Below are 16,850 nucleotides of genomic sequence, written 5' to 3' on the forward strand. Positions count from 1 at the left end.
TTGTTATCTTGGCTGTGTGCTTAGGGTCGTTGTCCTGTTGGAAGATGAACCCTCCCCCCAGTCTGATGTCCAGAGCATTCTGGAGCAGGTTTTTATCAAGGATGTCTCTGTACATTGCTGCATTCATCTTTCCCTTCGATCCTGACTGGTCTCCCAGTTCCTGCCGCTGAGGAACATCCCCACAGCATGATGCTGCCACCACCATGCTTCACTGTAGGGACGGTATTGGCCAGGCGATGAGCGGTGCCTGGTTTCCTCCAGAAATGAGGCTTGCCATTTAGGCCCGAAGAGTTCAATATTTGTTTCATCAGACCAGAGAATTTTGTTTCTCATTGTCTGAGAGTCCTTCAGGTGCCTTTTTGGACAGGTGGGCTGTCATGTTCCTTTCACTGAGGAGTGGCTTTCATCTGGCCACTCTATCATACAGGCCTGATTGACGGAGTGCTGCAGAGATGGTTGTTCTTCTGGAAGTATTCTCCTCTCTCCACAGAGAAATTATAGAGTTTGGTCAGAGTGACCATCAGGTTTCGTGGTCATCTCCCTGACTAAGACACTTGCTCATTTTGGCTGGGTGGTCCGCTTTTGGAAGAGTCCTAGGGATGCCAAACTTCTTCCATTTGCAGATGATGGATGCCACTGTGGTCTTTGGGGCCTTTAATGCTGCAGACATTTTTCTGTACCCTTCCTCAGATATATGCCCTGATGCAATCCTGTCTCAGAGGTCTACAGACAATTCCTTGGACCTCATGGCTTGGTTAACTGTGGCACCTTATATAGACAGGTGTGTGCCTTTCCAACTCATGTCCAATCAACTGAATTTACCACAGGTGGACCCCAAACCAGTGGCGGTTTATCCATAGAGGGTGCTGGAGCATCGCCCCCTCTGGCTCTCACCGCCACTGATTTTAATAACATAGATTCATGCATTGCACAAATCTATGTTATTGTCCCGCTGCCGCCCACTATTCAGCTGGCCGGATGTTGAGCGCCAGCCAGCTGAAAAACGGCAAGTGGTTGGCTGTACGGAAGTGCCTATCAGAGCCAGCGAGTACAGCCCTCGGGTCCCCAGAAGCTTATCCTCGGAACGCACGGTATGTGCGCTCCTTGGATAAGACTGACAGGCGTCTCAGCCAATCAGGTTGGCCGGTTCTGGCTACCGGTAACCTGATTGGCTGAAGCGTCATCGAGAGCGGGAGAAGACATCGAGGCGAGGGTCGAGGACGTGGATGACTGACTCCAGTAAAGGTAAGTGCCAGGCTGGGGGGGAAAGGGGCACAGCGGCGACGAAGGCACAGTGACATTAATGGGGACAATTAGCACAGCGGCGACAATTAAAGGGCACAGTGCCGAGTCTGACGACAATAGGCACAGTGGGGACAATGGGCACAGTGAGGACAATTGGCACAGCGGCATGAATGGTCACAGTGGCAACAATTAAAGGGCACAGTGACATCAATGGGCACAGGGGCGACAATTAAAGGGCACAGAGGTGACAATTGGCACAGTGGCGACAATTGATGGCACAGTGGCTGTGTTTGATGGCATGGCACAGTGGCTGCATTTGATGGCATGGCACAGTGGCTGCGTTTAATGGCATGGCACAGTGGTGACAATTGATGGCACAGTGGCTGCGTTTGATGTCATGGCATAGTGACTGCATTTGATGGCATGGAGCAGTGGTGCGAATTGATGGCACAGTGGTTGCGTTTGATGGCATGGTATATTGACTGCATTTGATGGCATGGAACAGTGGTAACAATTCATGGCACAGTGGCTGCATTTGATGGCATGGCATAGTGACTGCATTTGATGGCATGGCACAGTGGTGCGAATTGATGGCACAGTGGCTGCGTTTGATGGCATGGAACAGTGGTGACAATTGATGGCACAGTGGCTGCATTTGATGGCATGGAACAGTGGTGGCAATTGATGGCACAGTGGTTTGCGTTTGATGGCATGGTATATTGACTGCATTTGATGGCATGGAACAGTGGTGACAATTCATGGCACAGTGGCTACGTTTGATGGCATGGCATAGTGACTGCATTTGATGGCATGGAACAGTGGTGACAATTCATGGCACAGTGGCTGCGTTTGATGGCATGGCATAGTGACTGCATTTGATGGCATGGCACAGTGGTGCAAATTGATGGCACAGTGGCTGCGTTTGATGGCATGGAACAGTGGTGACAATTGATGGCACAGTGGCTGCGTTTGATGGCATGGCAGAGTGGTGACAATTCATGGCACAGTGGCTGCATTTGATGGGCACAGTGAGGCTGCAATTTTTTTTCCGTTTGCGCCCCCCAAAAAAAATTTGAGCACCAGCCGCCACTGCCCCAAACCCAACCCCAACTCTAACCCCTTACCCTAAACCTAACTCCTAACCCTGACCCCTAACCCCAATCAAGTTGTAGAAACATATCAAGGATGAGCAGTGGAAACAGGATGCAACTGAGCTCAATTTTAAGTGTTATGGCAAAGGCTGTGAATACTTACGTACATGTGATTTTTTAATTTTTTTAATTTTAATAAATTTGCAAAGATTTCAAACAAACTTCTTTCATGTTGTCATTGTGGGGTATTATTTGTAGGATTTTTAGGAAAATAATTGAATCAATTTTGGAATAAGGCTGTAACATAACAAAATGTGGAAAAAGTGAAGCGCTGTGAATACTTTCCGGATGCACTGTAGAACAATGTCTGTATTCCAAACACACCCAATGTTACCAAGATCGAATGTAGATGCTAAGTAAACCACAGTGAATGTGAGTTAAGCACAGAATGCGGCAAATGAATCGTTCTTTGGCTGCTTTGAGTCTGCTTAGCACTATGTTCTTCACCTGGGATAAACCATGCGTTCCCATTTGCTAGAAATAATTAAATCTATCCTAAAGGCAGGCAAAATAAAATGTTTATGCTCCTAGAGACTAATTAGCTGAGGGGATATGGTTATTTATACTAGTTTAATGGGATTGAGAAAGGTTTAAGGAACTTAGCCTTTAAAGAAATGTGGAGGCATAAAATGGCATTCATTCTGCCGTATGTTCTTTTTAAGGATATTGTAACCTTCTTAAATGTTAATGACGGTGCAGCTGAAAAATCATCTTTTTCTGTGGGAAAAATGTTTCTGAAAAGACAGGAGACGGGATCTGTTTAAAATCAATTGAGTGTTGTCTTGTGTTTTCCCATTATTGTACACAGTAGATCCAAAAGAGAAAAAGGTCAAGGTGAGGTGAGATTTTCTGACCATGTCGGGTACTTTATTATGGGTAACAGGTGCTCTTTTTTTACCCGAATGAAGTAGTGAAACCACAGACATCCAGACAGGTGTATCATCCACCTCTGCAAAGTTAATTAAATTGGACATAGGGGTCAATTCATTAATAATTATATAACGCTACGCTAATAAAATGCAGTAAAATACTGCATGCAGTAACAATTATGTACGTTTTCAATACGTTTTTAATGGATGTTCACCCGAAATGTTAATTTTTAACCTTAGATTGATGCTCATTTTGTCAAGGGGAATCGGGTAGTTTTTTTTTTAATTGAAGCAGTACTTACCGTTTTAGAGAGCGATCTTCTCCGCCGCTTCCGGGTATGGGCTGCGGGACTGGGCGTTCCTATTTGATTGACAGTCTTCCGACAGGCTTCCGGCGGTCGCATCTATAGCGTCACGATTTTCCGAAAGTAGCCGAACGTCGGTGCGCGGGCGCCGTATAGAGCCGCACCGACGTTCGGCTTCTTTCGGCTACCCGTGCCGCGATGTATGCGACCTTTGGAAGCCTGTCAATCAAATAGGAACGCCCAGTCCCGAAGACCATACCCGGAAGCGGCGGAGAAGATCGCTCTCTAAAACGGTAAGTACTGCTTCGATTTTAAAAAAACTACCCGATTCCCCTTGACAAAATGAGCATCAATCTAAGGTAAAAAAAAAAAATTCGGGTGAACTCCCGCTTTAAGAATTTTGCGTTAAATACAGAATGCTGTATTTTTGTTCGATTTAGCGGTAATTGCCGCATTATTTGATGCGATAATTCATTTAGCTGGTTGCTAAGGAGGGGCCCGGGGGAAGCCGGCCGCCACGCCCTTAACAATGGATGACTCATCAGCTGTCATGGATTTTAAGAGGAACCCCAAGTAAAAAAAAAACAAAAAACATTGTGCCCCCCCAGAATCCATACCAGACCCATATCCGAGCATTCAGCCCGGCAGGTCAGGAATGGGGGGGGGGGGTGAGCGAGTGTGCCAGCCCTTTATGAACCATACCAGGCAACATGCCCTCAACATGGTCCTGCCCCCTTGTGACGTCACGGACCGGTGTAGGCTGGGTCAGTGATGTCACAAGGGGGCAGGACCACTAGGTCACATAGACAGATGGTCCTACCCCTTACGTATGTAAGAACTGTCATAAGGCGGAGCCTGCTGTAGGTGGCCAGCCTTCGTGTACGGCGGGAGCATTTTTCTTTTTTTGGTGTGGAGGGTGGTGTGATTGACTATGGACTTACATCGGGGACACTGTTTTTTTTATTTTTTATTAAAGGAATTGTCAAAAATTGTCTCTTATTACATTTAGACAATTTTTTGGTGAATAGGTAGGGGTACTATGTATGTATTCACATGGGGGGGATCTGGGGGGTCCCCTTTTTAACCACTTAAGGACCGCCTAACGCCGATATACGTTGGCAGAATGGCACGGCTGGGCACAGGCACGTACAGGTACGTTGCCCTTTAAGAGCCCAGCCCACTCCGAAGCTCCGTGACCGCACCTGCAGGACCCGCAGACCCGATCCCTGCCGGTGTCCCGCGATCGGGTCACAGGAGCTGAGTGTAAACACACCTTCCCCGTTCCTCTCTGTGGCAGTGTCACTGATCGTCTGTTCCAGGTTATAGGGAACGACGATCAGTGATGTCACACGTCCAGCCACGCTCCCCTACAGTAAGAATAACTCCCTTAGGGAATGCTTAACTCCTTAGCGCTCCCTAGCAGTTAACCCCTTTACTTCCATTATCATTTTCACAGTAATCAGCAATGTGTCACAAGTGGCTGATGTGTCCACCATAATGTCGCAGTCATGAAAAAAAATGCTGATCGCTGCCATTACTAGTAAAAAAACAAAAATATTGATGCAAATGCTATAAAACTGTCCCCTATTTTGTAAACGCTATAACTTTTGCGCAAAACAATCAATAAACGCTTATTGCTATTTTTTTTACCGAAAATATGTTGAAGAATACGTATCGGCCTAAACTGAGGAAAAAAACGTTTTTTTTTAGATATTTTTGGGCGATATTTATTATAGCAAAAAGTAAAAAATATAGAATTTTTTTCAAAATTGTCGCTCTATTTTTGTTTATAGCACAAAAAATAAAAAACACAGAGGTGATCAAGAGCCACCAAAAGAAAGCTCTGTTTCTGGGAAGAAAAAGACGCCAATTTTGTTTGGGAGCCACGTCGCACGACCACGCAATTGTCAGTTAAAGCGGCGCAGTGCCGAATCGCAAAAAGGGGCCAGATCCTTAACCTGCATATTGGTCCGGGCCTTAAGTGGGTAGAGGGGGCTTCCAGAATCCGATAAGCCTCGTACCCACAGACCCCCACAACCACTGGGCACAGTTGTGGGGATGGGGCCACAAGCACCCGCTGACAGCTGATCAGTCATCCGTTGTTAAGGACGCGGCGGCCGGCTTCCCAGCCCACTCCTTAGCAACCAGCTATTTGTGAAAATACAGAATGTGATACCGCCAGCAAAACCCTGGTGGTAAAAATCGCATGCTTTTTTAACTCTCTGGTCCATTTGTGAATTGGACTTAAGAGTTTTTAAAGGGATATTTAACGGGACTTTTTTTTACTAAAAGTTTACTTTTTCACAAAATAAATTAAATGTTTAACTACTTCCAAGCCCCAGAGCAACTAGCAGCTGTTTGTCTTCGACCTGAAGGTGGCACTTTGCCAATTCTTTAGGCTGGCTGGAAACTATTGGGGGACTAATGTACCCCATAACATTTGCTCTAGGAGGCCATCTTCTATTGGATGTTGAAATCCCACAAGATTTGTGCTTAAAAAATTCCTGTGTCATTCAGTGGGAGTAGGTCTGGGATAGAGCCCTGCTTGTTAGGAAAAGTGGGAGCAGTGTTAGAAAGCAGCATCTGATAAGGAGGGAAAGAATAGGTTCCCCCTTACAGGGTATTTCTTCTGGTAGCTTCTTGAACTGGCAGCTGGATAAACTGCAAGGGCCCAGTAATCTGCATACCCCCTCCAAGGGAAGTATACCTCAGGCATTCTGTGGTCTGTAAGTTCATATTACATTATTATTGAAAAATGTCCTTTTTTGACAGACATTACTTTTCTGAAGTGGGTAATCCAAATGTGATGTGTGTAAGTAGCGCTGCCCCCAAAGATGCCGCTTAGTAAATTGCCCATAATCCTTTCCCCAGTAGTTTCCCTGCAGCCAGGCACGCGGTCAGTGTCACTCTTTGGCTTAATGAACAGTCATGGGGTTTTCTTTTTGCTGTTTTAAATTTGGGTAACTGGGTAATTAAGTGGGAAAATAGGTGGGCACTTATCTTCTATAGAACTAGGAGCCTGCAGCAACTTGAGGAGATTACCATATATACTCGAGTATAAGCCGACCCGAATATAAGCTGAGGCACCAAATTTTACCGCAAAAAAATGGAATAACGTATTGACTTGAGTATAAGCCTAGGGTGTCTATCTGCATGCCTCACTGTGCCTCACTGTGTCCATGCCCATGCCTCACTGTGTCCATGCCTCACTGTGCCCATGCCTCACTGTGCCCATGCCTCACTGTGCCCATGAATAGAATAATGTTTAACATGGGAGTCTATGGGGTGCCTGGTTTTGAAATATCGGTGCTCCCCAGCCGTAGGTCTCCCAGACAACAAACTTTGCACACTTGTAGAGGAGAAATAGAGCTATACGTGTGCCAAGTTCCAGGGGGCCTACGACCGGCCGGAGAAATTACCGTTTACCGTTTAACATGGGAGTCTATGGAAGGGGTGCCCGGCTTTGAAAAATCAGTGCGCCCCGGCCGTAGATCCTCCGGACAACAGCCTTTGCAAACTTGTAGAGGAAGAGTGGGGTTACATGTGGGCCAAGCTTGGGGTCCAGAGGACCTACGGCTGGCCGGTACTGGGTCCCCAAAGTCCAGGAGATCAGGCGCAAAAAAGGTGACTCGAGTATAAGCCGAGGGGGGCATTTTCAGCACAAAAAAATGTGCTGAAAAACTCGGCTTATACTCGAGTATATACGGTAATCTTCCTCTGGTGGAAAGTCCAAGCTAATTATTTTCACTGGGAATTAAATAGACTAAACTCTTCAGGACACTGAACACTATGTCCCATTTACACACACAGTTGACTAACTCCCAAGGGATGGCCTCAGCCCACAGTCTCTAGGATCTCTCTCTCTCTCCAGTCTGTACTCACAAATATCCTTAGAAAATTGGTTGCCGACACTCTGTGATGACAGAGTAGATCCTCAGACAACAGTCCCTCAGTCAGCTTTCTGCAGCTTCCAGCCAAGCAGGCCTCCAGATAACCAACCTGAGGCCTTGACAACTCACAGGCACATGTCAGGATGACCTACTGTAAGTGGGGAAAAAGTCCCCTTTAGGCTGTGATCTCCTTCTAAGTAAAAAGACCCTGCTGCCTCAGAGTATTTATACATGCTCCCAGCCACCATCTGGGCAACCCTCAGGGATTGGCCAGGACTGAATGAATATTCAGCTGCTAATTAGCTTCTTCCTGCTCACTAATTTCCAGAGCTTTCTGGACTGATCAGGGGAAAGCACTCAGTCCTGCAACTGCTGGAACACAGATCAAAACAATTAAGACAGCCATACTGGTTACAGTGAGCCCAAACAAAATTTACCTGATCTTAGCACCTAACTAGGAGGGTGCTATATGTGGTGCCCTTTCCGAAAAATTTCCTTATTTCTGCAATCTTTTAATTCCTATACTATAAAGTAACATTTAAATACTGATGTGTGCTGACCCCTTCCATGTTTTGGGTATTACGGTTAAACCCTGCCAATAGGTGCATTTAGGAAAAGTCAGCGGATACCTCTTTTAAATATACACATAACAATTTTCACCAGAGAACATCTCTAACATAGGCATTATATGAATAGGATAACACTGAGAGGACAGCAATGAGATTTTGTAAAGACTGTTTAGATGTAGGGACATTGCTGTATCTGTCCACAGGACCCTTTCATCTCTCCCAGTCTGTAATTAATGAAGACACTGGCATAGTAATAAAAGCCTTCAGTTGTATCTCCCTGGGGACTTGCATTACACTAATCCAAACACCGACTAGCAGAATGCCATATTGTTGGGTCACTTTCTTGATCTCAGACAGGTCCTTGAAATAGAAGCTGAAATCAGAAGGTTTCTGGCAGGATGAAGCACAGATTATAGTCTTGGAAGTGAAATATGGAAATAAATGTGTGAAACAAACCTTGCGGGGATGCACTAATAGCATGCTGGATTCCACATCGAGTCCATGAAGCTGAATCTGCGACTCCACTGCGTACTGCAAGACAAGAGATTTCATTTAAAGAGCGTGAAGAATTTTCATTAAATCATCACAGAACATAATCACCTTACAGTTATATAGACATATACAGGTTTAAAAAAAAGGTGCCCACTGAGTTAGAAAATGTTTTTTAATTAAAAGTCAACCTTGAAGGCTCAGAAACCTAAACCTGCCGCTGAACCTTTTTGATCCACAAAGACAATCAATATTTTATATTCTGTGCAAACACATCCTTACTACTAAAAAGGGGGGGATAGGGTTGGGACTTTAGATGAGGCATATGATAGACACTACCACAGGCCTCCATCCCTGTAAATGTATAAAAAGGGGGGGAGAGTTGGGACTTTGAATGAGATGCGTTTTTAGCAGTATGCGATTAAATATATATATATGGAATATAAAAAATGTTTCCATAATAGCCAGGCTCAAAGTTATCACCCAAAAGAGCACTAAACCAAATTAATCTGTCTAACTGTATGTAACTAAAAACAGAGGTTTAGTTGCATGTATTTGCAAATACCTGTGTAAGCTGCAGGCCAACGTCAAGGCACTCTGTGTACTGCAGTCCTAGCTATGATTTTTAAAGTCTCCTAAAAAGGAGCACAGGCATGCTAATCAATAGATAGGGGGCAGGTGATCACCTAAACCCGCCCCTACCTATAGTTGGTCTGGCAAAAAAGAGCACTGGAAAAACAAAAGTAATGCAGGAGTGGAACCAAAACATGCCTACCAAACCAAAATACCACCAAACTAAAGGCGGACCACATCAAACTGGGTCAGCTAGTCAAAAAATGACAATGCATAATTAACTGTTGGTGGTAGATCGGTAGAGGCACTCTATTCCACTAGTGAAAACTGATCTCCATCCCTGGATAGTATTAAAAAGGGGGGTTAGGGTGGGAACTTTAGATGAGGCATATGATAGACAGTACCACAGGCCTCCATCCCTGTAAATGTATAAAAAGGGGGGGAGAGTTGAGACTTTGAATGAGATGCGTTTTTAGCAGTATGTGATTAAATATATATATATATGGAATATAAAAAATGTTTCCATAATAGCCAGGCTCAAAGTTACCACCCAAAAGAGCACTATACCAAATTAATCTGTCTAACTGTATGTAATTAAAAACAGAGGTTTAGTTGCATGTATTTGCAAATACCTGCTCTTTTAGTTTAGTGCTCTTTTGGGTGGTAACTTTGAGCCTGGCTATTATGAAAAAAAAAATTATATTCCATATATATATATATATATATATATATATATTGTAAGGGGTTAGCTCGGTAGCGGGGTGTGTGACCCCCTGGATGGGTTCACTACACACTGAATAATACAGAGAAACAGCCGAAGACGGTTTGAAACAAAGAATTTGGTTTATTCTTCCATCTTGCTGGAAACAAGTGCAAGCATCCAAACAGCATAAACAAAATCAAACATAAAATAAACCCTGGCCACTTGGGGCGTCTACCTTCACCACACAGGAACCGATCTATGGAGTCTGGCACAGCCTACTGCTGAGCAGACACTGCTGATCATACAGCAGAAAACAAAAGTCTTTTTGATTTTTATCACACAGAAAAATCAATAGCACCTCACCTCTTCAGAAGTATTTCTGGTCACTGCTCTTCTTCACTCAGAAAGCCTCAGGATGCAGCAACCAGTAGCAATCATCTGGATTACTTAAAGAAGTCTTAATTGCCTCATTCTGAACAGCTGAAGTTTTCCAAGCCTTTAAATCTTTCTGGCTACTTCTGCAGCCGACACATAATAATAATTGGTGTATTGTCTAAACAAGGCAGAAATGTATGCGACAATTGATGGCATGGCACAGTGGTGACAATTGATGGCACAGTGGCAACAATTGATGGGCACAGTGGCGGCAAATGATGGGCACAGTGGCTGCGTTTGATAGGCACAGTGGCTGCAATTGATGGGCACAGTGACGGCAATTGATGGGCACAGTAGCTGTGTTTGATGGGCACAGTGAGGCTGCAATTGTTTTTTTTTTTTTTGTTTGCACCCCCCCCCCAAATATTTTGAGCCCCAGCTGCCACTGGTCCCCACACGTGTATGACAAGGTGATCATCAATGAATAACGCAAGCAGGAAATTACATTTTTGGAGGCTTTCTGTACACCAACTGTGTACAGAACACCGCCAGGTTGTCATATCCCATTGAATTTTACAGAACATAACAGCACTGCAGATGCAGGAAATGCAATTTTAGTAACCTTAAATTTGTAATGCTATATTTCTTTTTTTTATATGCTATATTTTTTTCCATGAAAATGGGGTTACCCTTTAAGTCTGTGGCTCTTTAAATACAAAAAAGTATCTTGCAGGCTCTAGAAGCTACAAATCAGCTTTGCATGATATTCTATCTATGATCTATTAGGATCCTTCCCCATCATTGATTAACCCAGTTTTACTCCCTCTAGTTTGTATGATGTTTACCGCTGAGATTGCACTTTGTAAAGAACTGAAAATAGGCTTGTTTTACTCCCAAATTTCAATGAAAGTGATAACTAAAGGTAAAATGTCATATAATGTCACTAGAATGAAAGCAGTCTTTGTTTTTCTGAGTTCCCCTGTAAGGCCTTGTACACACGAGAGGATTTCCGCTGGAAACGGTCCGGCTGACCGTTTCCAGCGGATAAATCCTCTGGCGGATTTTGATCTGATGGCTGTACACACCATCGGATTAAAAACCCTGCGGAATACATCCGCGGTGACGTGCCGCGCCGTCGCCGCGACGATGACGCGGCGACGTGCGCGACCCTGGAAGGTAAATACTTCCACGCATGCGTTGAATCATTACGACGCATGCGAGGGATGGGAGCGGACGGACTGATCCGGTGAGTCTGTACAGACGACCGGATCAGTCCGCTAGACTGGATTCCAGCGGATAGATTTCTTAGCATGCTAAGAAATTTTTATCCGCTGGGAATCCGTCGGCTGGATTTTTATCCGCTGGGAAATGTCCGCTCAGACGTACACACGACCGAATCTATCTGCTGGAACTGATCCGCGGATCAATCCCAGTGGATCGATCCGGTCGTGTGTACGGGGCCTAACAGTTTTATCACCTGGTGATCTGGCTGGTAAGTCTTATTATTCAAATTATTTTAACAGACCAAGCTGTCCAACCAAAGTAGAAGTTAGAGGGTTTACAGGGGTGCTTAGAATGGTCAGCTTTTAATTAAAGACATCAAATATGCTGGATCTTTTTCTGCCAGAAATTGGCAGAAAAAATGCCTCTAATCGTGTATAAAAGACAATTAGCGCCACCTACCTAAAGTGTTATGTGCTATAAAAAAACTATAACGTATACTAATTAGTACTCTACAGCTGCTGTACACTTTCAGTGAATTCACCGTGTTTATTTTTATTTTATAAAGAAATGTTGCATAAGTATGTGTGTGTACGCTAGTATACACTTAAGTGCATTTTGATGCATTTGTGTGCATGTGTGTGCAGTAAAAACGTTGATAAGCTGTGTTCCCGAATGTAGGTTTTAGGCCTTTTTTATTTCAGAATGGCAAGGCTGGGCACAAGGGCGTACATGTACGTCCGAAAAATATAAATCGCGCTACCTCAACCAGCCTTCTTGACTAAAACGTATGCAAGTGGGTGATCTATAGTGATATACGTGAAAGACTGGCTGCTATATCAAAAGTGACCGTGATGGCCACTAGGGTGCAACATGCAGCCACCTCAAAATCCCTCAGCAATCATAGTGATGGTGATTTACAAGAAAAATAAACAAAAAACAAAAGACTGTAACTACGTTGCAGGTTCTTTTTTCCCTCCCTTTTCCTCTTTCTGGTATTTTTTAGCGCAGTTTCTTTCCATTTTTCCGTACATGTACGTCCCCTTTAAGAACCCAGCCATGGGCGCACTCACGACCAGGTCCGAAGCTCCGCGCCCGCGGGACCCGCAGACCAGATCTTTGCCGGTGTCCCGCGATCGGGTCACAGGAGCTGAAGAACAGGGAGAAGTGAGTGTAAACAAACCTTCCCAGTTCTTCTCTGTGGCAGTGTCAGTGATCGTCTGTTCCCTGTCATAGAGAACGACGATCACTGACGTCACATGTCCAGCCCCGCCCCCTACAGTAAGAAACACACATGAGGTCACACTTAACCCCTACAGTGCCCCCTAGCGGTTAACCCCTTCACTGCCATTGACATTTTCACAGTAACCAGTGCATTTTTATAGCACTTTTCGCTGTGAAAATGACAATGGTCCCAAAAATGTGTCAAAAGTGTCCGATGTGTCCGCCCTAATGTCGCAGTCAAAAAAAATCGCTGATCGCCGCCATTAGTAGCAAAAAAAAAAAATATTAATAAAAATGCCATAAAACTATCCCCTATTTTGTAAACACTATAACTTTTGCGCAAACCAATCAATAAACGCTTATTGTGATTTTCTTTACCAAAAATATGTAGAAGAATTCGTATCGGCCTAAACTGAGGATAAAAAATTTTTTTTATATATATTTTTTGGGGATATTTATTTTAGCAAAAAGTAAAAAATATATATTTTTTTAAATTGTCGCTTTATTTTTGTTTATAGCGTCGGCTTCACTGCCCGATTCCCTACTGCGCATGCGCGAGGATCGCGGTGCGCCGTCACTGGTCCCCGCTCTCTCCTGGGAACAGTTTTTCCCAGAAGACAGCGGGGGGGGAGTGACGTCACAGGCTGGATTCCCTGCGGGGATCAGACCCGGAAAAGTGGTGCAAATACCTGTCTCAGACAGGTTTCTGCACCCTCCTCCCCCCTGAAAGGTGCCAAATGTGTCACCGGAGGGATCAAAAAAGCGGAGGTTCACTTTTTGTGTGAAGCTCCGCTTCAACCACTTCAATGCTGGGCACTTTTAACCCCTTTCTGTCCAGGCCAATTTTCAGTTTTCAGCGCTGTCACACTTTGAATGACAATTGCGCGATCATGCAACACTGTACCAATATGACATATTTATAATTTTTTTTTTCAAATAGAGCTTTCTTTTGATGGTATTTAGTCACAAAGTCCAAAAAACATTAGCGCTAAACTCAAGGGGAATCCTCTATTACGCTTCTTAAAAAAAAAACATCAATCACATCCCACGCATTTGGTATCGCCATACTCAGGAGGAGTAGCAGAATGTATTTTGGGGTGTAATTTTTGCTATGTGCATGCTATGTGTTAGAAATAGCTTATAAATTTTATAAATTATACATTTTCCAAACCAATGTTAAGTATGCATCTGCGGCGCTGCACCAATTTCAAAAAGTAGTTTCTGTACTACTTTTTGCGATTTCGGGCCGCGATTTACATTGACATTTGTGCAGAAACCTGCACAGATGTCTCTTAATCCCCCTGGCGGTATTCCCGAGTCTGACTCGGGGTGAGATTTTTGGGCTACAATCGGTAACCCCGAGTCAGACACAGGCTCGCCTCGCTGAATCCACAGGCTTGGTTTACTTACCTTGTCCCTGGATTCAGCGATGTCACCGCGCTGTGTGAGCGAGCGGGACCTCGCTCGATTCACACAGTGCCTCTGTGTGCCGCCGATCTCCGTTCCCTGCGATGTTACGACGCACGGGAGCGGAGAACGGCGCCAAATTCAAAAAGGTAAACAAACACAATACATACAGTATACTGTAATCTTATAGATTACAGTACTGTATGTAAAAAATACACACCCCCCTTGTCCCTAGTGGTCTGCCCAGTGCCCTACATGTACTTTTATATAATAAAAACTGTTCTTTCTGCCTGCAAACTGTAGATTGTCCATAGCAACCAAAGTGTCCCTTTATGTCAAAAATGGTTTTAGAGCAGCTAGAAAACAGCGATAATAAATTATAATCACTTGCAGAATTGTGCGATAGCGATTTGTGGGGAAATTCGTCATAAAAAATAAAAGTAATGACAGCGACAATTCTGCAACTGAGCAAATTTCAGTGATTTTGAGTTGATTACCGAATTGAATAATTTTTTTATAATTATATTATTATTTGTTATAATTATTTATAATTATTTATTATATTATAATTTATAATTTTGTTTTTAAAAAAATGTCATACTCGGGATGCCTATTAGATTCTTGTTTGGTCAGATTTAAGTGATTTATTCCTAAAAATTACAGGCCTACAGTATAAAACGCCAAATTTCCTTGCAAATAATGGTACCGCTTTCAGCACCTTTTTTCTGAAATAATCATACCGCCAGGGAGGTTAAATCGCGGCCGAAATCGGGGCTGCCAGCGGGAGTGAAGCCGTGCGAGTTCAGCTAAACTCGCACGGCTTCACTCCCGCAGCCCAGTGTGAACCAGGGCGGACTCTCCACGTCTGGCCGGTTGCCTCTTCGGGTCAGGAGTTGGGCCAGGTGGCGGAAACTTTATCCATTATGGGCATGAGTGGGGCCTCGTGTCTAAATTTTGTCAAATGCCCTGTACACACGATCGGTTCGTCTGATGAAAACAAACCAATGGATTTTTTCATCAGATATCTGATGAAGCTGACTTTCATCAGTCTTGCCTACACACCATCAGTTAAAGATCCGATCGTGTCCAACGCGGTGACGTAAAACACAATGACCTGCTGAGAAAAATTAAGTTCAATGCTTCTGAGCATGCGTCGACTTGATTCTGAGCATGCATGGATTTCCCCACAGACGATCGTTTTTTTTTTCTATCGGTTTTTTAACCATAAGAAAAATTTAAAACAGGTTCTATTTTTTTTCACTGATGGGGAAAAAAACCGATGGGGCCCACACACGGTCAGTTCGTCCAAAGAAAACGGTCCATCGGTCCGCTTTCATCAAACAAACCGATCGCATGTACAATGCATAAGGCCTCACAAAGCCTAGAGCCGCCTCTGACCACCACTATTCCTTTATATTGGCTTTTTAAATTTTCAAGTGCAGCAATTTAGCATTTGGATGAAAGGCTTAGCACTGGGAAACACTTTTTGAAAGATAAAAAGTGTATTTTATTATAAAACTAAAGGGCCAGATTCACAGAAGAAATACGCTGGAGTATCTACTGATACTCTGGCGTATTTTCAAATTTGCCGCGTCGTATCTTAATTTGTGATTCACAAACAAGATACAACGGCATTTGACTAAGATCCGACAGGCTTACGGCTTTGTACGCCTTCGGATCTTAGGCTGCAATACTTCGGCCGCCGCTGGGTGAAGTTTGCGTCGTTTTCCAGCGTTGGGTATGCAAATGAGCTTTTACGGCGATCCACGAAGGTTTTCGCGTTCGTTATGTCGTCGCTAGTAATTTTTTCCCGTCGCAAAGTTAAGCATGCTTTTACATGGCTTAACTTTAGACGAGCCATGTTAAAGTATGGCCCTTGTTCCTGCGTCGAATTTCAATTTTTTTTTTTTTTGCGTAAGACGTCCAGGAATACGGAAGTACGTTACACACGTAGCCGTTCAAAAAAATGACGTCACTTCGCGCAAAGCACGGCGGGAATTTCAAAACGAAGCATGCGCAGTACGTCTGGCGTGGGAGCGCGCCTAATTTAAATGGTACACGCCCCATTTGAATCAGGCGGGCTTGCGCCGGACGCCTTTACGTTACACCGCCGTAAGTTTACAGGCAAGTGCTTTGTGAATCAAGCACTTACGCTGAAAACTTGCGGCGGTGTAACGTAAACGGGATACGTTACGCCGCGGCGCAGGTACCTGAATCTGGCCCATAGAGATCAGACCAAAATGAGGGACACATGAGGAGGAAAGAGAGACAAATCAGGAACAAGCCCTCGAAATCAGGGACAGTTGGGAGCTATGTATTGGTCAAAGTTGAACTATGCGATATGTAATACAACTAAGCAACTTAATATAAAATATAATATAAAAATAAGATCCATACAAGCAGCTAAGCTTTAAATCAATGTGCAAAAACCCTGTCCTCCCTGTTATATGTTTTTTTTTTATTCTTTTGAATGATGGTAAATATTACCTTATACTATAATGCAAGCTGGTGTTAATGTGCTTTTCTTTGTGTTGGGGATTATTTACTGCGTAACGATGATTATCACCATGGCAGGTATGAGAAAATGTACATTAACGTATAATTAGCTGTTAGAAAGGGCGCACTGCTTACATGGTCGGAGGGAAAAGCTTTGGCTTCAAGCAGGATCTTATGGCGAGCTTTTGTAGGCTTGTAAAAGGATAGCTGTAAAACAAAGAGATGGAAAGGCATTACTGTGTTAATTCAGCGAAGCGAGTCTTTTATCACATAACAACCCTAATGACTTAATGAGTGAATCCTTGAAAAATTAGGAGAATTGTATGCTAAGTG

At 43.9% G+C, this 16,850-nt stretch overlaps 1 protein-coding gene across 1 annotated transcript in view; it reads right to left on the bottom strand.

Annotated features, from left to right (window-relative positions):
- Positions 1-16,850, bottom strand: part of KYNU (kynureninase) — a 161,279-nt gene that overhangs the window by 68,853 nt on the left and 75,576 nt on the right. The window contains exons 6-7 of the mRNA XM_040358039.1: positions 16,653-16,724; positions 8,486-8,560 (exon numbers count right to left, since the gene is read on the bottom strand). Of these exons, the coding sequence (XP_040213973.1) occupies positions 8,486-8,560; positions 16,653-16,724 (147 nt within the window). The remainder of the gene's footprint in view (positions 1-8,485; positions 8,561-16,652; positions 16,725-16,850) is intronic.

The sequence above is a fragment of the Rana temporaria genome, chromosome 6 (assembly GCF_905171775.1).
Source record: "Rana temporaria chromosome 6, aRanTem1.1, whole genome shotgun sequence".
Classification (NCBI taxonomy): domain Eukaryota; kingdom Metazoa; phylum Chordata; class Amphibia; order Anura; family Ranidae; genus Rana; species Rana temporaria.